This window comes from Chelon labrosus (genome assembly GCF_963514085.1).
Source record: "Chelon labrosus genome assembly, chromosome: 14".
Taxonomy (NCBI): Eukaryota; Metazoa; Chordata; class Actinopteri; order Mugiliformes; family Mugilidae; genus Chelon; species Chelon labrosus.
The window spans coordinates 7793803-7814613 of record NC_140347.1 but is presented as its reverse complement, the minus strand read 5'-3'; the positions used below and the strand labels follow the sequence as shown (position 1 = coordinate 7814613).

The 20811-nt window shown below is 42.9% G+C and overlaps 2 protein-coding genes across 4 annotated transcripts; one reads left to right on the top strand and one right to left on the bottom strand.

The window, feature by feature from the left end:
* Nucleotides 1-252: 252 nt before the first annotated feature.
* znf512 (zinc finger protein 512) lies at nucleotides 253-6206 on the bottom strand (the record flags this gene model as incomplete). The annotated part of the gene is made up of 12 exons (XM_084560359.1): nucleotides 5840-6206; nucleotides 5511-5603; nucleotides 4750-4854; nucleotides 4289-4413; nucleotides 3397-3483; nucleotides 3133-3231; nucleotides 2886-3053; nucleotides 2585-2782; nucleotides 2359-2460; nucleotides 2014-2076; nucleotides 1699-1797; nucleotides 253-948 (listed from the first exon to the last, which is right to left on the bottom strand). The coding sequence occupies exons 1-12, from the start codon at nucleotides 6030-6032 to the stop codon at nucleotides 253-255; spliced, it is 2028 nt and encodes a 675-aa protein (XP_084416485.1). The 5' UTR covers nucleotides 6033-6206.
* Nucleotides 6207-13003: 6797 nt separating this feature from the next.
* On the top strand, nucleotides 13004-19529 carry LOC311499069 (uncharacterized protein). 3 transcript variants are annotated; one of them, XM_084559906.1, is made up of 7 exons: nucleotides 13004-13286; nucleotides 13768-13882; nucleotides 14105-14130; nucleotides 16375-16572; nucleotides 17353-17549; nucleotides 18044-18071; nucleotides 18560-19529. In XM_084559906.1, the coding sequence occupies exons 2-7, from the start codon at nucleotides 13848-13850 to the stop codon at nucleotides 18751-18753; spliced, it is 678 nt and encodes a 225-aa protein (XP_084416032.1). In that variant the 5' UTR covers nucleotides 13004-13286; nucleotides 13768-13847; the 3' UTR covers nucleotides 18754-19529. The 3 variants fall into 3 exon arrangements, with proteins under 3 accessions (XP_084416032.1, XP_084416031.1, XP_084416033.1); XM_084559905.1 differs by having other exon boundaries at nucleotides 13742-13882; XM_084559907.1 differs by lacking the exon at nucleotides 13004-13286 and having other exon boundaries at nucleotides 13537-13882.
* The last annotated feature ends 1282 nt before the right edge of the window (nucleotides 19530-20811 follow it).

Here is a 20811-nt window from a genome sequence, read left to right as displayed (position 1 = left end):
GATAAACGGTTTGACTACATTTCTCTGGGCTAAACACCGACAACCACTCCATGACGGAAACAGCCTCTAACCCGGACCATCCACGCCGACAGCTTGAGGTCGTCTTCACGATATCCGTCGTCGTCCAGAAGTGTCCTCAGCTTGCTTCTTACCGGTTTGATGTCTTTTTTCTACGTCACAACACCTGCCATATCTCTTTCTTCCTCTATTAAAATGTGCTAAAACGGTTGAAGTGTGAGTTTTTGGGGCCTTTTAAGTGTTTCTCTGTCGTTTTCCAGCCTCCAGGTGGGACTCCATGATGCCCGGTCGTTTCAGGTTCCACTGGTCGATCTGTCTCTGCCTCTCCTGCTCCTCTGATTCATTCGACGAGCTGCCACCTCCGCCTCCGCCTCCGCCTCCCCCACTGAAAGCAAAGCAATTCTTCTGCTTCCCGTCAGCCTTTCCCCTCTCCCCCTTCTCTCTCCTTTTGACCTCCACCATCTCGCCGATGTCCTCCGGTTTTTCGTCATCGGCCATCTCCATTTCGATCGGGGCCTGCTCTGGCCCCGGCACGGCCCCTCTGCCGTCCATGTCCATCCACATCGAGCCCGGTGGAGGCTCCAGAGGGGTGTAGTGGAGGATCGGCTGCTGGAGCTGGGGGTCTGCTTGAGGAGGGAGGTTCTGCCGCTCTGGATGGAGGAACTGGGTTTGGTGTTGGAGGTGATGCAGCGGCTGCAGTGGGTGCTGCATGGGCGGGTGCTGGAGCTGATGCTGCTGCTGATGGAGGTGGTGTTGTTGCTGCTGCTGCTGCTGATGGTGATGGTGGTGATGATGATGCTGGTGCTGGTGATGGTGGTGATGGTACTGATCAACAACCTGCTTGTCCACATTATGGACAAACTCTTTGGGCTGGTTTTTGAGGAACTTCTCAAACTTCTTGGAGGCCTTCTTGTTGGTCACAAACCAGTCCTGTAGAGACAAATATGAGACAAGGTGAAGAGTTTAATGGATTTATCATAGACTGTATATAAATATGGACAACATGTCCCCACTTCCTTCAATCGGCCAAATTGACTCTATTTTCCCGGAGATATGGGCGGCGTCATCTTGGAGCCAGGTTCTGATCAGTACAGTCCGAGAGTGGAGCCAAGAGTCTCACAGGACCGCTTTACGGAGCGGTTGGCATGGCAACTGGTGGTCACCATTGTGTCACTTCCTGTTTCTATAGCGTGAAATAACCAAAACGAAACCTATCCACACAATATGTACTACCTAAAACAAGTGAAACGATCTTTGGAAATCTTTGTCGATATTTTAGTTTTATCGTTTGGCCCAAGTCCCGCCCACTAACATGGAGGAGGTGGAGCTTATGACCTAAACTGCAGCCAGCCACCAGGGGGAGCTCTACTTGCTTTGGATTCACTTTAGAGGAGTTCTCATGGCGTCCACCTTTATACAGTCAATGGGATTTATGTTGATGCCATCTGCATACAGTACCATAGTAAAGGAACTAGGGATGACCCCATCGGTATCGGGGCTGATCCAGGCATTTTTAAAATGACTGGGTTGGTATCGGGCTTCAGCCATTCTCACTCTTTTGTTGTTCTTTATTTGAAGTCTGCTACGTCCTTGTGGCATCAAAACTTCCTTCTCCTCGTCTGTTTTAGTGGCGGTTAGCTAGGGTCAAAGCTGCCAAAAAAAATAAACAAAGAGTAGTACCTGAGAATGGACCGAGTTGATGTGGTACTTCACTCCGCTCTCAGAGTTAAACTCTTTATTGCAGATCAGACATCTGTATTTTCCAGCCTCAAAGTCGCCCTGAAACAAAGGTTAAAGTTCATTGAACACACTGTGTGGTCACTTTTAAAATGCTTATGCTAAATAATTCTCCATATTTTATTTTGGAATTCAGGAACACATTATTTATTATTTGTATTTTCCTAAGCAGAAGGTTGGTTTGAAGCCTCTCCGTAGGGAGATGATTATCTACTTTGTGTGTACTCCATGTTTTATCCCTGAGACAAATAAATGTACCCTTGTGCAGAGTCCCAGATGAGCTTTCAGTCCGGACACACTGGTGTAGGTGCAGCCACAACCCTGAGGACGACAAACATAACATTACATTCTTTGTTCTAGTTTTTTTAAATTATAAATAAACTTAAACAAAACGAGAAACATCCAAATTTTACGAGGGGCCCAAACACGACTTAAAAGCTTAAACCAGACTTAAATAAAAGAATCAATCAAATATAAAATGTTCCCTTGATGTTCCTTATGGTTGTGCTTAAGTTACATCTTATGATCTTGTCACCCCCGTTACATGAACCAGAAAGGACACTGTATAATATAATAATCATGCTGTAAATGTGTGTCCTCTACCTGGTTGGGACACTGGACCTTCCTCTGCAGCTTCACCTCGTTCTTCCACTTCCTCAGGACCTCTTGGCTGAAGGCGGGCAGGCCGGGTCGGGCGTATTTCAGCTGGGAAGAGCAGCAAAAGAAAGTTAATCAAAGTGTAGACACAATTTGTTTCTATGACTAAATCTACCGTCACAAATTATTCAGCTTTATATATAATTTTAAGACAAACTGGATCTTGTCTTGCCTTCTTGTCATCCGGCACCAGGTCTGACTGAAACTTCCTCTTGGGCCAGTCTTTGGGGAGGTCGTTGTTGGCGATCTCAGCCAGGTGGAAGTTGGCCACCTGAGCCGAGGCTCGCTGCACCCTGCCGCTGGCCGTCCTCTCAGGGTTGGCCTCCCTCTGGGCCTTCAGGGCCTCGTCTTCCTCGGTCTTCTGGGGCGTCTGGGTGATGGGAGGGCAGAGAGGATGGACTTTTTGATTCACACAACGCTGCATGGATATTTTAAAGCTGTGAAATCAGCTTAAAATACGACGTGTGACTCACAGGAGCGTGCTCTGATTTCAGGTGGTACTCCAGACCAGCCTTGGATTTGTATGTTTTCCCACAGTGAGAGCAGCTCAGCAGCATCTTCTCCAGCTCCGACTCCTCCTTCCCGCACTTCTTCATGTGGTACACGTAGCCCATGATGCTGGTGAAGGCAGCGGTGCAGCCCTGGAAAGTGAGAAAGGAAGTCAGTTCATCGCACCACAAATTACAGTCGCCACGTAAAGTATGACTGTTTACAGGTTACCTCTTTAGAGCATTTTAGTTTGCCCAGCCTCTTCAGGATTTTACGCAGTTTGTCTTTGATGGCGCGATCATCCAGGTCCTTGGCGTCTTCTGCCGACGGCTAGGAAGTAGAGAAAAGACTAACCTTAACCCTTTAATTATTGTATTGTGTGTAAATGTGTAACAGCAGAACCAGAACTGAAACAAAAACATCCTCATGAATCATCAGTTCATGGAGCTTGAGGAAATAAACAATGAATGAATGAATGGCTGGAGTAATAATTACCAGGTGGCTGTGATCAGCCATGATGTGATACTTCATCCCAGTTGAAGACTTGAGCTGTTTCCCACAGTGTTGACAGGTAAAAGGTTGCTGCAGACAACAGATTCACATCACAACTATTTTCATTTTTAATTTGCTAAATGTTTAAGGAGCGTTCACACCTGTATTATTGTTATAATGCTGCATTTAACCTTGGTTTGGTTTGTGTTAACAGGGCAATTAAGACCAGTGCAGACCATAGACTGTATATAAATATAGACAACGCATCCCCGGGAAGGAAGTGTCAAACTGATGCTATTTTCCCGGAGGTAATGGGCGGCGCCATCTTGCAACTTTGGAGCAAGACTAAAACAAAACTCATCCAAACAGTTCAACATTCATCAACATTATATTAACGACCTAAAATGACTGAAACCATCCTTGAAAAAATGTATTTGACGTGTATTTTAGTTTTTTAGTTTGGCCCAAGTCCCACCCACTAACATGGAGGGGGTGGAGCTTATGACCTATACTGCAGCCAGACACCAGGGGGAGCTCTACTTGATTTGGCTTCACCTTTGAGGAGCAGTTCCTGTCGTCCATATTTATATACAGTCTATGGTCCAGACATACTCCCTCAGCAGTATGTTCTTGTTTTGGGGGAACGACACAAACAAACCAAGCTGAAGGGAAATCGTCCTCAGTTTCAGGACAACAACCCAAAACGTTTACACTACAGATAAACTCTAGTATCCATTCATTCATTCATTCATCTCACTAACACACAGGTAATGTATATGAGCTGATGGGACTTAATGACTCTGTCCATATCATCAATTCACTGACTCCTAGTGTCATATAATCACCAATAGACATGCAAAGTAGTAGTCTCAGGTTCAGGACAGCGAGTTCTCACCAGTCGACAGTTCTCCATGTGTTTCTTCAGTCCCTCCACGGTCTTCCTGCTCACGCTTTTACATTTCGGACACGTCACTCTCCCTTTGGCCACGATCTGGAGCTGCCAACGCTCCTCTTGACTTCCTGATTCATGGCAACAAGTAAATGAGCAACATCACTGAACCTTTATACCTTCTGTACCACCACAGACTATTATCGGGGTTTGATTTAGCGATGACTGAGAGATACATATTTATTCTTATATCACAAAAGAGTTTCAGCCAAGTTAAGACAAAATATACCACACCCCAAATTTTAATGTACATCTCTCTTTGGAAACATTTTAATCAGGGGAACACAACCAAACTAAACTACTAAACTTTCTGACATTTGTTACTTGGGGCGAGTCAGTTTTAGCAATTTGTTTTTCAAGTTATGACACTTGTGAAACTTAAGTGTTCACACAGGTGCTGTTCTCACCCGGGGTGTAGGTAGGAGGCTCCTTCTTGGTCGGGAGGATGGGAGGTTTCTGGTCTTCGTTTAACGGAGCCGTCGACGCCTCACCAACACTGGCTGCATCTGGACCTGGTGGATTTACACTGAATGTATTACTGCACAGCTGTATTTTCAAATTGCTGACTGAACAAGAGAAATTTCAGTTAGTTATCAGCAAAAATTCCCCGGCCACAAATGTTTAGATGGAGCGAAGTTGGTCTGGAGTCTCTCCGTTGGGAACTGGTTACGCTCCAGCAAAGATCTGTCGGGCCAGTTCAGTTCTTTGAGCGGGTTTTACGTCATTTATGTTTTAAAATATCTGAGCATCGATGCTTTTAGAGGCATTTTTTTTTTTTTTCTGCATCGACTGAAACACGCCCCAAATCTGACATATTCTGATTAGAAATGCCAGGCTATGACATCTCTGCAGGCAGATGAACCTCTTCATGGACTCTAATCAGACACATTTCTTCTGTTATTACTCATACTGGGTTAAAAGAACTGAATTATACTCAACAACTTTAATTATTCTTCTTCTAAATCCATGAAAGGTTGTGGTTCAGGGGTTTCCTGCAAAACGGAGCTTGACTCTCAAAGAAACTTCCCTAAATAAATAATAAATACAGTACACTGACAGAAGATATGTGGTTTTATTGTATTTATAAAAAGTGCTTTCTGCTCAAAGGATCATCAAAGGAGCATCAGAAAGAAATGTAAATATGTAAAGACTGTAGACAGGGGCTTACAGGAGTCTCTGGTGCCCTCTGGTGGTTGTGGGAAGTTACTGACCGGAGGACTTCGCTCCATCTCTGCTCTTTGGACTTTCTTCATGTTCAAGTCTATAAAATGACATAAAATCAAGAACAAAAACATGTTTAGGAGCTGTCTGCTCTGTACAGGACGCATGCACACTCTTTATCTCACATGAGGAGACTCACTCGCATGCAGCAAATTCATGAATATATCACTAAAAAAAGATTCTTTTACCATCAGAATATTTAGGCATCTCTACACAATCAAATGTCAATTTTACATTCATGAAATAAAATATTATGTGAAACATGTGAGCTCTTACCGGGTCTCCAGACGTTTCCTCTGTCACTGCTCGTGTCGCTCCAGGCTTCATCCCGGCCACTGCCCCACCCCTGCTCCGGGCCAGAGGGGGGCTGCTCTCTTCCCGGATCTCTGCCTCCGTTCCAGGCCCGATCCTGGCCTCGATCTCTGCCGGCTGCCCAGCCCTGCTCGGGGCCTCGCTCCCGGCCCGTCATCCAGGCCTGGTCCGGCCCGGCGTGGGCTCTGTCCCTGCCCGGGACCCACGTCTGGTCTTGACTGGAGTGTCCCGCTCTGTCTCTGCTCCAGACCTGCTCCTGGGGTCGGTCTCTGCTCGGAGCCCAGGCGTCGGGGCCTCGGTCCCTGCCGGAGTCCCAGCTCTGGTCCTGGGGCTGCTCCCGGCTGGCTTCTGGGCCCTGAGGCCACACGTCCTTCGCCAGTCTCGGGGGGAGCCTTGCAGTGGGCGGAGCCATGGAGCCCGGGTCCGACCCATTGGCCAGACCGCCTGGTGACATCACAGAGCAGCTGGTGGTCGGGTAATCTACTGTTCCTATGGAAACGCTCTGCAGGTCCTCGTACCTGATTAAGAAAATATCGAGCTGCGATTAATTTAATCATTTCATTTGGTCCTACATGAAAGTTAAAAGATGTTTTCTCATCAGACCTCAGTCTGCTACATGCCACCTCCAAATATTCAGAGTTCAGTTTCCTTTAACATTAATTACAAAGATGAGTCAAGTGATAAAAGCAGCTTGTAAACAGGTCCTACATCAGAGCCTCCTTGTTTAACAGTAGTTAAAACCTGTTTAACAGAGACACAGTAGGAGGTGGTTTTATCATGAAACCAATCAATCTTTAAATCAACAGGTGGATGACTCTCTTACCTTTTTCTGCCGTAGGTGCGTTTCATTTTTACAGCCTCCTGAGCTTGAGACTCCTCATTCTGAAAGAGTCAAGAACGGAAGTGTGAAGATCCAACCGTGTGCATAAAGGCTTCCTTAGGCCTCATTCAGACCTTCTGACCTCACATTAACATCCGTCCTGGGCAATCAGATCACATGTATCCAGCTTTGAGCACCTGTGTTCACACCAGGAATAAAAATGTGTTTCCACATGCGTCCATAAACACAAACATCACTTGGGGCGCAGCAGAAAATTATGACAGTTTCTGTCTCCGATGAATTGTGGCCAGTCTTTCCGAAGCATGAACGGCTGTTTGTTGTGTGTGAGTCATGATTTGGGAAGATGATGCACATTTTGGAACAAGCTGTGAAGTCTCTCACTCTAAATGAAATCATCACATAGGTAAAGATTTATTACATTAGTTATTTTAGAGACAAAGCTCAGATTAGAACTAAACTCTGGAAGCTTCCATACACACTGTAAGTTCAACGCTGTGGATGTCATAGTTTAACTCCCCATGGCTCCTTTAACATGAACATGATCATGTCGATCATGAAGTTTTTTAATGACAGATTAAACTGTTTATTCATATTAAATAATTTCCTTTGTTAATTCTTGTTTAGATTTCTGTATTATTTAGTAAACAGCTACAAGGACAGAATATTTTAAAAGGCTCTTATTATTAATGAATCATTTGTTTTTTTCTTCTGAATGAATGAGTTAAACTCCTCTTCCACAGATCAGCCCTGTTGAGTAGGTGGTCTTCAATGTCTTTCAGCTGCAAACTAGCGTTCAGATTGCCCAGGACGGATGTTGATGTGAGGTCTGAACGGGGCCTTCGATTTGACAATAAAGCAATAAAAGCAGTTTGCTCTGCGCACGGTGTTCATTCTCACCTCTGGATATCCAACTTCATTCAGTTCACACGCTCTCTCTGGGATTCGCTGCACAACTGTTTGGAGATGAAATGTGCTCGTTTAAAAAAACTCAAGAGAAACACACATAGCAAACAGTGCTGAGGTAAAGATTCCTATACCTGGACACGGTACTCCACTTTTGGGTTGCGACTGGACAGCCTTCCTCTTTCTCGGCACGTACAAAGGTGACATATCCCCTGCAATGTGGGCGGGCTCCATACCAGGAGCGCCAACGCACCCCCCTGTAGAAATCACCACTGGAAACACATGGAAGACGGAGGACGTCAAATATTCTGCAGCAGCGGAACAACATTCAGTCACTCATCTATAATGCTTTCACATGGCTGCTTCATTCATAAATATTGCTACTGGGAAAACATTAAGGACAGTTGTTTGTAATGGAACCAGCAGAGTGCATTTCTGCAAAAAATGACTCCAAACATCAGCTGATTCAGTCTTTTCACAAGTCTTGAAAGTAGACAAAGTAAACTCAAACTTCATATATTCTCTAAACCACCTATGATACATAGCTCTAGTAGTTATAAAAACATATTTTCTAATTTTAAATCGGAACATCAAAGGTGGATATAAAAGTTTTTTCAGAGGTTGTGTGTTTACGTTAAAGCCTCCACATTATTTAAAGTGATAAATACGCACTCACTTGCCAGTTCATTAGGTACGCTCTGCTCTAATTCCTCCTTCAGGACGTTATAATGTTCAGTTTATACTGAATCAGAATTAAAAGTTTCTGCTATTTAGCCTAGCCCACTGATTACAATGGGGTTGTCAAAATAACAGAAACACGACAAAATTAATTAGCGTACAAAATGAAAACACAACTGAAGCAACGTCTCTCTCTCGGTTGAATACACAATAATCTTCACTAAATGAGATTTAGTGCAGGACTGTTACATCAGAATGTGTTCAGTAGTGTACCTAATGAAGTGGCAAGTGGGTGTAAATACTGTGGACTTTCATTAAGAGTCATTAAGTAGGGACTTTTAAGGAGTTTAACACTCACTATGTTAAAACCTTATTAATTAAGAGTTTAGAAAACAAATTTAATTGTTTTATTACGTTATTTACTTTAGTATAGAATATATAAACAGCATTGGAGGATTATTTACTACAGGAGTGACCCCATGGATTATTGTAATCAGCATTATTAATAATGAATCTAAAGTGTTTACTCTGTTTAGATGTTAAATGTGACATTTCATATACACTGCAGACGTGCACGAAAGCGGAAAAGTAAACAGCATGAACGCGGTGTTGACGAATCTGGAGTCAGACCTGTTGTGTTTACATGTATTTCCATCATTTGTTTGCATGCATGTGTCACATTAGAGGCCGTTAGCTGCAGGTTTAAAGGTCTGAAAACTGAGCCCAGCGATGGACCAGAGCTGAGAAGTCATCAAATGTGCACTGTTTGTCCTGAGGAGACCTAAAAGCAGCCATTCCTGGACTGAGGCGTTAAGACTTCCAGCCACAACCACCACCACCATCATCATCATCATCTTCACCGTCGACGACGACGCTAAGAAAAAGGTCTGAGATCTGAAGCAGACCTGGTGGTAGCTGGCTGTCGGGTCGCTTTTCTCCAGGCGGAGACTCCGCAGGATGAAAGGCGGACACTTTTATTGTTTCTGTAACGGAGGAAGAAACGCAAAGGAGAGAGGGAGCCTACCGTCCTACAGCTCACTCCCTCTGCAAGGACGCACGGCTAGCCTCCATGTCTTCCGAGCCCGGCCTCCTCGGTCGCCTTTCCCCCGGCGGTGATACCCGCCAGGAGGGCTAACATCCAGGGAGGCCTGATCCGGGGAGTCGGGGTTGCTCCGGGGAATCAAACCGGAGCCGCGGCGGCGGCGGCGGCGGCATCCAAATATGAATCGGTGCACGCCGGCATAATTGACCACAGTGTGTTGTTTTAAAGCGTGTGGTTGTTCAGCGGAACGCCCTCCTGCTGGAGAGAACAAATAAGACCCGCATCTGCTGCTGCCTTCACGGACCGTCGGAAAATACCGCGACTCAAACGGTGGTTGCTGAGTTTGGACACTTTAATTCAGTTCAATTAAAATCTTACTTACATAGCATCAATACCAATACTTTTAACACAGCTAATAACGTGCGTGAGTAAGAGAGAAGAAATTAGATCAGTAAATAGAGGACAGGTGCCAGAGAGAAGTAAATAGAGGACAGGTGCCAGAGAGAAGTAAATAGAGGACAGGTGCTTCCTATGGGTTAAAGGTCCTGTTTGTGGTCCTCTAGAAACTATTGCCACTGGGAAAACACAAAGGAAAAGAAGAAGAAGAACAAGAAGAGCACTTTAAGTGATCTGAACACACACAACACTTCATGTTTCTGGTGTAACTGAAAAGTATTTCTGCTAGTGTACCGCTAACACTCTTCACAGTTCTAAGTCAAGATATATATACCCCCCCCCCCCCCCCCCCATGTACAGTGACACTTTACTTTTTATACATCTCTGCAAAAAAATAAATAAAAAAAACACTCTAGACAAATAGAGCCATTTACAGGAATTAAAATCCAGAGAAGGCCTAACCAGCATGTCTTTGGACGGTGGGAGGAAGCCGGAGTACCCGGAGAGAACCCACGCAGACACAGGGAGAACATGCAAACTCCACACAGAAAGGCCCAGTCGGCCCATGGATTCAAACCCAGGACCCTCGTGCTGTGAGGTATCAGTGTTAGCCACCACACCACTGTGCCGCCTGTTTTTAAGCATTCCTAAGCAATTTTATTAAAAGTAAAAAACAGCAAACACTAACCAGACGAATGTCAACGGAGACTCAAATGATGGTTGCTGAGTTTGGACACTTTAATTCAATTCAATTTAAAATCGTATTTATATAGCAGGAAGAAAGGGAGGGAAACAGGGACACACAGCTAATAACATGCATGACCAAGAGAGAAGAAACAAGATAAGTAATTAGAAGATGTGTGCTCAGTGTATCGACCCCCAGCAGCCTAGACCAAAAACAGCAGTAGTAGCAGTATTTTATTGAAGTAATCGTTTGGTTACCGACATAGAAAAAGGCCGCTACGAAAAATGTTATAAAAAATAAAATAAAATAAGAATAACATAAAATAGAGGTATATACAAGAGGCAATAAGGGGTGAACGGTATCAGGCATGATGTGCATAACTTGTGAATAATAACAACAACAACAACTGAATGTGCACACACACACACACACACACATATATATATATAAAATCTATTTCTGCCGCTAAAATAATTTATTAACGCTGTTTCTCTTGTGTAGGTGTCCATTTGTTAGGGATGGGCAGAACGAGGCTTTGTGAAACAACGAAACGTTCGAAGCAATTGCGCCGGAATTGTGTCGAGGCTTCGAAACAATCCGACACACGTACCTCCATGGTGACATCTAGGGACCTGTTTTGCTAACATCACATTTTGACCATGAAGCACAACTGCTTCAGACAAAGAATATAAATAGCCGACATGGAACGCGATGTTTCGTCAACCGCCAGGTGGTTCAGTGGTTAACTCACACAGGTTCGATTCCCCTGCTGATGCTTAAAATGTCTGAACTAGTTTATCCCTAGAGTAAATTGAGCATTTTAAACATATCTGCCAGTTACAGATGTTTTGTTATTTCAGTTTCATAGTATATTATCCTTTGGGATATACTCAAGAAAAATGTTACAATGGTTTTAAAATGTACGCTTATGGCCCAGGCTTTTTTTTTTTTTTGGGAACATGTTGTATTGAAAAAAAGGATAAATGAATGAAGCAGGTTAGACTAATCAGGTTCAACATGGGAAAAATAAACAACCACACATTTGTATGTCAACAAACATTTTTATTTAAGAATAACAGTTGTTCTGCCGTCTTGGCATTTATTCTGTTTCTTGTTTTGGAGTCTCTATATGTCGTTATCTCTCAAAATCTCTCTCCTCACAAAAAACCCACGAAGATAGGATGTGTTCGAATGACTTTTAAGCGTTGTGGGACTTGGCTAATTACTCGGCTGGGCAAGTGTGCCACCAGGTGAAACCAGTTTGAAACACCACGAAGCCTCACTTAGCCAAGGTCACGTGACATGGGCGTTTTGAACCACACTTCGAAACACTTTTCGAAACACTTGCGTTTCGGAAGCTCGACCCTGTTTCGAAACGTCAGCTTCCAGCGTCACACCCCTACCATTTGTTTCATCACATTGATATGTTTCATTACCTTTTCTCAGGAGACAGTACAAGCGTATGGACTGCCGAGATCAGCTTTCAGTCTTGTATTGTAGTGTATGTTAACACTGTGTTCGCTATGACAATGTGACATTTTTAATTTGTTGAGGTGTAGGCTCCAACTAAACCCATCAGGGGGTTTTCGTTGCCTTTTGTGAGCTTCTTGAAGACGTTTCATCAAGTGTCTTCTGACAGTTTTAAGTTACTGGTGGGAAGTTGGGGTTTTATAGGAACATCCGTGGGTGGTGTCCACCTGAAACTCATCCATTACTGGAGGAATCCACCTTAAGTCCTCATCAGTTCACAGTCAGGATTCCCCCTTAAGAGCAAACAACAATAACACTTTCACTTCATCACCCCACATTTGCTTTTTATTTCATTTTGAGACCTACTGTACACAACCTACTGTACATTCTTACTGTGTCAAAATACCAAAAGAAAGACTTTCCTCTGTGAAGCCTTGAGCTCAAGCAAATGAGCCCTAACAATGTGGTACATTACAGTGGGGAAACTATGATGTTTGTCTCTGGTCTCTCTCTGGTGAGTCATTGTGAGCTGCATTTGATTCCCACCAGACACAGAATGAGCTCACTGACTAATAACGATACTCAAATAGACTGGAAGGAGGAATCAGGTTATGTATTTGAAACATTAACCACAAGTTGCATTCAAAGGTCAGAGCATGTGGAAGCTATAAACACAAGTAGCATGCTGTTTTAAGTATATCCTTTCGTAAATACAATTAAGATTGCTGAAGGCAAATGAATGTTGTAGTTTTTGTTCCTGTTATACCCGGTTATTCCTGTTAAGGGTCGCGGGGGTCTGCTGGAGCCTATCCCAGCTGTCATCGGGCGAGAGGCGGGGCGTTGTAGTTTTTGTAAAAACAGAAATCACTCTACGATATAAACACCACATCCGTGATATGCATTTACTTCTCTTCATGCTGCTGATTTAGTTGCTGAATTCCGCACCAGATAAAAGTTCTGTTTCCTACCAAAAATGTTGTGAACGCAGTGTTACGAGCAGACCCTGAAGGCAGCAGCAGTCAGAAGGACTGGGACCAGGGAGGGGGGGCGTGTCTCTGGCAGGAGTGTATCTGTTAGAAGAAACTGGGGACATTTAGGGGAACAGAAGCAGCACAAACAGTCTGCAGCCACTTTATTAGGGACACCTCCTCAGTCTATTTAAGCTCGGCTCTGCTGTGGTTTTGCCGCAGAATAATAGAGCTGAAACACAACTAAATCATCATTATATCATTAAATAAAAGTTTATGGAAGAACAGCTGTAGAGATCTGGAGTAACTTCATAACAAAAAGACACACCGTATGAATCTGGGGATAAAACTAGAAATGTGAAGCCAATGAAGAGAAGGAGCACGCCGACAAACGACACGAGGCAGATGGGCAGAAAAAAACAACAGAAGTAAGAAGTGAAAGTAACTGAAAGTTCACTGTGTTACAGATTGTGTCAAAACTAAACAGAAAACACAAGAAATTAAACTGAATAACAGAGAAATGTTAATGTCCAAGCTTACTGTGACTCCTGAGGAGGTCGTTTAGACAAGTAAAGTAATCCAGATCAGCAAAGACAGGCAGCAGACCAAAAGAGAGGATAACCTGGAGTTAAAGACATCACTAGAAAGTTTACATCATCAACAATCTGACAGGAAGGAGAGTGATTGAGGAGGAACATGTGAGCTAGTGTATGTGGAAGAGCTGCGAACAGACTAATGGATAAGATGTTGAATAACAGAGACTGGAAAGAAGAAGTGAAGCTGGAAGCAGAAAGAGCCTGCTGGGGGAATAAAAACTTGCCTGATTAACAAAAATACAATGTTTACTCCCACTACACAGTCTCTTATCTCTTTCTGCACTCAGCTAATATGTCTGCACCTCCCCTGCAGGGGCTGGCTGCAACAAAACAAAAGTGAAAGTATTTCACTGACAGGGAGGAGCTGCAGTTCTTAGTCCGAGCAAGAAGGACATGCCAGCGAGACGAAGAAGTTATCAATCTATTCCGTAAGTAAATGCTTCAGAATATTTGAAATAATCCCTGTGAGGCTGTCAACTGCTGAACCGCTACCATACTTTGCTCATATTCAGGTTATACGTCTCTAAGATATTTATTTATTTCTGTTTTCCGGTCCAGACATTTTTAGAGAAAGCAGCTGCAGTGAGAGCGTTTACAATGCTCTAACTCCTACTTGATTTGTTTAATTCTGTTTCTTCATCCTTCCTCAGAGCCATGGACAGTGAACATGTACCAGGTGAGAATAATAAGTTTACTGTTTTTTTTTGTTATAAACTGACAACATATGTTGTTTTTTTTTTTAAAGATGGAAGCTAGCTGCATGTAGAGATGAGCCTACAGTCATGTAGTGACAGCACTTCCTTTCAGCTCCACAGGGCTGACAGCTGACGTGGAGCTTTTAGCAGCTACAGAGCAAAACAGACCTAAGAGGAGATGAATGTTGCACTGACAGTATATTATCTGGACAAGAATGTGTTAAAAAAACAAACAAACAAACAAAGACATTTATGTAAACACATTTAAATTACCTTCGCCACTAACAGTTCAGTAGACAATAAAAATAAAAGAAAAAGAAAACAGCCAAAACATTAATTTGCACACAAACATAGGCCGACATGAACATGGTTTATTTGGCTGCTTGATGAGTATCTTATGAAGTAATAATTAATTATAAGCAACTATAACTATGATATACACTTATAGGTGGAGGTTAGGATTTAAAAATAAAAATAAGACAGACACACGGGGCAGTGTTGTTTTCGTCAACGATGACGATGACGAATATTATTTCGTTGACGCCCCTTTTTTTCATGACAATATGTTGTGGGTGATCTGTCAGATGTTCAAAATCCATGACATGTCTGCCTATTGTCTGTCCAAAACTAAAAGCAATGGTGCTGCATCCTATCCTTGGTCACGCCCACCACATGGCATCACGCCAGCACCTGTGCGCATTCTGCACAACACGCCTGCCGTCACAGTCACACTAAATGATGGACCTTAGGGGCAGCGGCAAGGGCCTTGGTGGTCAGAAACGACGAGATGATCTATGGCAGGGGTGCTCATTACGTCGATCTTGATCGACCAGTAGATCGCGAAGGTGCGGGTAGATCGCGTGCCGCTGATTTTTTTTTTTTAGATGTTAGTCTATAACATTTATGTGTTGCATCTCCAAAACAAACAGCAAGACAAACGTTCATCTTTATTTTTAATTTATATTTGAAACATACCCTCAGTTCAGCGGCACACATCCACAGCCACGCACAACTTCAACAACAACTCAAGACTAGCGTCTTTCTTAAAGAGACAGCGCTATTTTTCTAAAGGTGCAGTGCACCAGTTTTTCTTGATAAAAATAAAAACAAAGATGGATAGAGCTTTTAACACTGTAGCACCAATTAATATGACTATTAATATGACTGTGTGTGTGTGTATGTATATATATATATATATATATATATATATATATATTATGCCGCTGGTCAGGAAATTAATCTTTGAATATATTGAATGAAACTCTGAATATATTGAATGAAACTTTGAATATATGGAATGAAACTTGAATATATTGAATGACACTCAGAATATATGAAATGAACCTTTGAATATATGGAGTGATTTGTTTGCAATTCTGCTCCTGCAAAGCTGGATTTCTTGCAGTGGCACAAAAATGTAAACATTCAATTTCATGCAATCAATTTTAAGTTGAACTGCATCAACAAGTTCATACCATCTCCTTTACTCATGCTGAATCTTAGTTAGTGGTGGGCAGATCGATCCAAATATAGATCGATACCACTGTAATGAGGTCGATCCTTCAGTTTCAGTGTCTCTCTTGTTCCATTAAAGAGGTGTCCTGACTGTGTTTGTCTTAATACTGCTGCTGTCACAGAGCAAAACAGGTTCACTTTGCTCCTCCTCCAACTATGTGTGTTTGTTGTACCATCTCGTGAATCAGCAGCGCAAGGCAACCAAGCACCGCCCACCACTACCTGCCAGGAGAATGGCAGGGAGAAACAGCAGCACTGTTTGGTTAAATTTTCAGGCCGAAAAATTAAACAACAGCAGGTTGATCTATTAGTAAAAAAAAAAGGCTGTAAGATACAGTGGTAACACAACAAACTTGTGTAAGCATATGGAAAAGAAAATGCAGAGCTACAGGAACGGCCCCCTGAACCTGACAGACATCAGAAAGAAAGTGCGCTAAAGGGGAGAAATGTTGTCTTATTTTCGTATTATATTATAATTCCTAAACACACATGCTGCTTGGAAAAAAATAATTTATTTTACATTTTTTTTACAATATTTATTGTGGAGTGATACTTTTGTACACACACAAATCACAAAAACCTAAATTAAATTATTAAAAAGTATTGGTATCGGTATCGACGATACAGACGCTGTATTTACTTGGTATCGGATCAATACCAAATCTAGCAGCTCAATAACACCTCAAATATTCTTTTTCATTCATCTTCAGTGTTGAGGAAATTCTTTGTCTACTGCACGGGGAGAACAAATGGAGCTCATCAGTCCACTGTTCAGAAGCTTCAACGTCTTGGACAGATTGAGACAATGTCTTCTGAAGATTGCGACTACCTTCTGGTTTTCTGTCCCATCACTTCACGAGTTGGAACGGACGTCGGTGAGGCATTGGACCAAGTCAATCAACGTTTTGGTAAGAAGTACCTTTAGTCAGTGTCTGGATTTCTACTGCCCCCTTCATTAATGCGTTTATATGGTACTGTGGGACATCATGGCCTACGCCTGCAGCCTATGCTGGTGTGAGTCATTTATACTTGTGTGATCATCAGTCTGGCTCGCTTTGTAACAATTCCACCCAAACACTAGATGGCGCTGTGGCTTTTTTGCCAGTCGGGTTAATTTTTGTTTCTACTTCCTGCTACACTTTCAACAATGGTGACTGAAACTTTCACGAGTCACACATATGTCTGTGTCTCCAAACCTCCTCAGTAATGCCACAGATTCTTTATTGATCCAAAACAATCAATTCGGGAATTGTGCAGATAGAGGAGCAGCTGGAAATATTAAAGCGGAAACACGCTTCTACCAAGCGGACCAATCACAGCTCTTGTGCTATGCGTCGCCGCGACAAGTAGTTACATTTCTGGGGAGGTGCACGTCAGCTAGGGTGTTAGGATCTGCGTTATTGCCGTAGCCTCTGCGTCAACTTAATGCAGAAGCCTAAACCACCTATTATGATGTAATATTTATTTACAATATAGCTGTACTGGTCTTACATTAACTGTCCACTTCAGTATGAGGTTGTAAATAAAGCAGTGGTTCTTATGTAACGATCAATACAAAATCAGGAGTCATGACAATTCAGGGTAAAGCATAAACCTGGAGGTGATCAGAAGCCCTGCAGGATGCGCTACAGATGGGATAACCTAACTCATCTGCTCTCTGAAGTTTCATCTTGTTTCTATTCTTACAGGAAATAAACCAATCATCCTGGTGGTGATGCATCACACCTTCGATCCTGAACGTGTTGTAGCTGACAGCGGTCGCCACGTGGAGAGCCCAAATGTCCTCTGCACTGTGGACACTCTGTTTCATGAGGACAAACTCCTCAACTGTAACCGCAATGACATTGCAGTGGATGAAATCAGGAGATCTCTTCATGTTTCAGAGGTAATCACTGGATTTACTGATGTAATGTCAGATTTACACACAATCACTCACTGTTTTTACATGGACACTAGTGTTTCACTAATAATCTGAATAAAACTACCTCACATAACATCCTCAATCAGGACAGACTGATCAGATCAGAAGGTGTTTTTATTTAGACAGATAGAGGTGGTGTAAACCTTTGATAAACTGTTCAACAGGCAAATATTAGCTCCTAATAACTATGGAAACACTTGATCTGATTGTTTCTCTCTGGTTTTAATAAATCCATTTTCTCTGAGCGTGTCTGCCCATAAACATCATGACAAGTTTTACTAGGGGGGACCGAAACATAGAGGATTGTCATTCAGAAACACATTAGCACATCTGATCAGATCATTTTATTTAATTTCCTTTAAAACTAATAAGATAGAAAATTAAGATGCACATGTTGTAGTTTCACTGTTATGAATGATTATAACTCATCTTCTCTGTGTTTCTTTTCTTTCTTTTAGCCTTACTGGGGTCAAACTCCCTTCAACAGTAAGTGTGACGATAATCATGAATTTAAGATTACAGATTTTTTTCAAACTGATCTTCATTTATCACTCACAGTTATTAGTTATTGGTTTGTGTAATCTTCCCGTCTGCGCTTGCTGAGAAATGAATTCAAAATTATTCTTGGGGCGCCCTCATAGCTCACCCATGAACTGAGGCTACAGTCCTCACTGCACTGGTGCAAGTTCAGTTCCAGAGTTGTCTCCTCTTTCTCACCCCATTATCTCTTCTCCACAACCAGTCATGAAAAGGCCAAAGAAAAAAAAAGACAAATGAAAGAATCACTACTTACTACTTACAATACTATGTTAGGATTGATGACCAAAACTATGAAAATAGAACTGTGAATGTTCTTTCAGTTCAGCGACAGTAATGCATAATAATGCTGGTGTTGATGTTATCATGTTGTTTTTGTACAGTTTAAGTGGTAAATTACCTTAAATCACTAATTTATCTTTTCTTCTCTATTTTAGGGCTGACACAAAACAAGTATGTGCTTCCAGTGATCTGTGTAGTTGTTGGAATTCTCATCATCGTGTTGGCTATAGTGTTTCTCGTGCCTGGTAAAGTGCATAACGAAACCGTATCATCATCCCAGTGCATTCATTATAACATGCACGTATGTATGGTTGTACTTACTGTTACTGCAAAATTCTTACTTACTTAGTACAATACTCATAGCTTGTTCCATGTTAGCGGGTTAATTGTGCACCTCTGCTATGTACGCTTCTGTTTAGATGCTCTGTTTCGTCATGTATGTACCCGTACCATAAGCAATGACAGTAAAGTTGAATCTAATCTAATAGATGATTTGAAGGCACAAAATAAATTTGCTGTATCGTGCATATGTAATCGTCTGCAAAAACGTAATAACACATCATTGGTAGCAGTCAGTGTATTGTAGTGGTGAAGGTTGCTTATGTTTTTGAAATCTCTGTTTTGATCAATCTGCAAAACAATAGAGGAGATCAGTATTTAAATGTGCCAGATCTGTAGATATAAACTGGATGTTTATATCTATATGTATGCTCTGAGAGAAGACATTCACTTAAAGTCTGAAGTAAATTAGGGGATAAATTCCAATATTACAGTGTGCTTTCTTGAGGAATGGTTATGGGAAGTTATTGACCAGAGGACTTCGCTCCATCTCTGCTCTTTGGACTTTCTTCATGTTCAAGTCTATAAAATGACATAAAACCAAGAACAAAAACATATTTAGGAGCTGTCTGCTCTGTACAGGACGCATGCACACTCTTTATCTCACATGAGGAGACTCACTCACATGCAGCAAATACATAAGATTATGAATATATCACTAAAAAAGGCATCTCTACACAATCAAATGTCAATTTTACAGTCATGAAATAAAATATTATGTGAAACATGTGAGCTCTTACCGGGTCTCCAGACGTTTCCTCTGTCAGTGCTCGTGTCGCTCCAGGCTTCATCCCGGCCACTGCCCCACCCCTGCTCCGGGCCAGAGGGGGGCCGCTCTCTTCCCGGATCTCTGCCTCCGTTCCAGGCCCGATCTTGGCCTCGATCTCTGCCGGCTGCCCAGCCCTGCTCGGGGCCTCGCTCCCGGCCCGTCATCCAGGCCTGGTCCGGCCCGGCGTGAGCTCAGTCCCTGCCCGGGACCCACGTCTGGTCTTGACTGGAGTGTCCCGCTCTGTCTCTGCTCCAGATCTGCTCCTGGGGTCGGTCTCTGCTCGGAGCCCAGGCGTCGGGGCCTCGGTCCCTGCCGGAGTCCCAGCTCTGGTCCTGGGGCTGCTCCCTGCTGGCTTCTGGGCCCTGAGGCCACACGTCCTTCGCCAGTCTCGGGGGGAGCCTTGCAGTGGGCGGGGCCATGGAGCCCGGGTCCGACCCATTGGCCAGACCGCCTGATGACATCACAGAGCAGCTGGTGGTCGGGTAATCTACTGTTCCTATGGAAACGCTCTGCAGGTCCTCGTACCTGATTAAGAAAATATCGAGCTGTGATTAATTTAATCATTTCATTTGGTCCTACATGAAGGTTAAAAGATGTTTTCTCATCAGACCTCAGTCTGCTACATGCCACGTCCAAATATTCAGAGTTCAGTTTCCTTAAACATTAATTACAAAGATGAGTCAAGTGATAGAAGCAGCTTGTAAACAGGTCCTACATCAGAGCCTCCTTGTTTAACAGTCGTGACGTATTTTAAAACCTGTTAGTGTAACAGAGACACAGTAGGAGGTGGTTTTATCATGAAACCATTCAATCTTTAAATCAACAGGTGGATGACTCCCTTACCTTTTTCTGCTGTAGGTGCGTTTCATTTTTACAGCCTCCTGAGCTTGAGACTCCTCATTCTGAAAGAGTCAAGAACAGAAGTGTGAAGTCAAGATCAAACCGTGTGCATAAAGTTAACGGAACTTTTATATTTATTTATTTATGTTTATTAGAACATGTGAATTAAAATTATTGTTTCCTGCTCGGCTTCCTTAGGCCTCATTCAGACCTTCAGACCTCACATTAACATCCGTCCTGGCCAATCAGATTGCATGTATCCAGCTTTAAGCACCTGTGTTCACGCCAGGAATCAAAATGTGTCTCCACATGCGTCCATAAACACAAACATCAGCAGGTGCAGCAGAACATTATGGTGGTTTCTGTCTCCGATGAATTGTGGCCAGTCTTTCCGAAGCATGAACGGCTGTTTGTTGTGTGTGAGTCATGATTTGGGAAGATGATGCATATTTTGGAACA

Excerpts from the sequence above, each read along its gene's own strand:
- LOC311499069 (XM_084559906.1), top strand. The coding sequence starts at position 13,848 with ATGCCAGCGAGACGAAGAAGTTATCAATCTATTCC. Across the intron at positions 13,883-14,104 it reads AGAAGTTATCAATCTATTCC|AGCCATGGACAGTGAACATG; the intron begins GTAAGTAAATGC and ends ATCCTTCCTCAG. Across the intron at positions 17,550-18,043 it reads GATCTCTTCATGTTTCAGAG|CCTTACTGGGGTCAAACTCC; the intron begins GTAATCACTGGA and ends TCTTTCTTTTAG.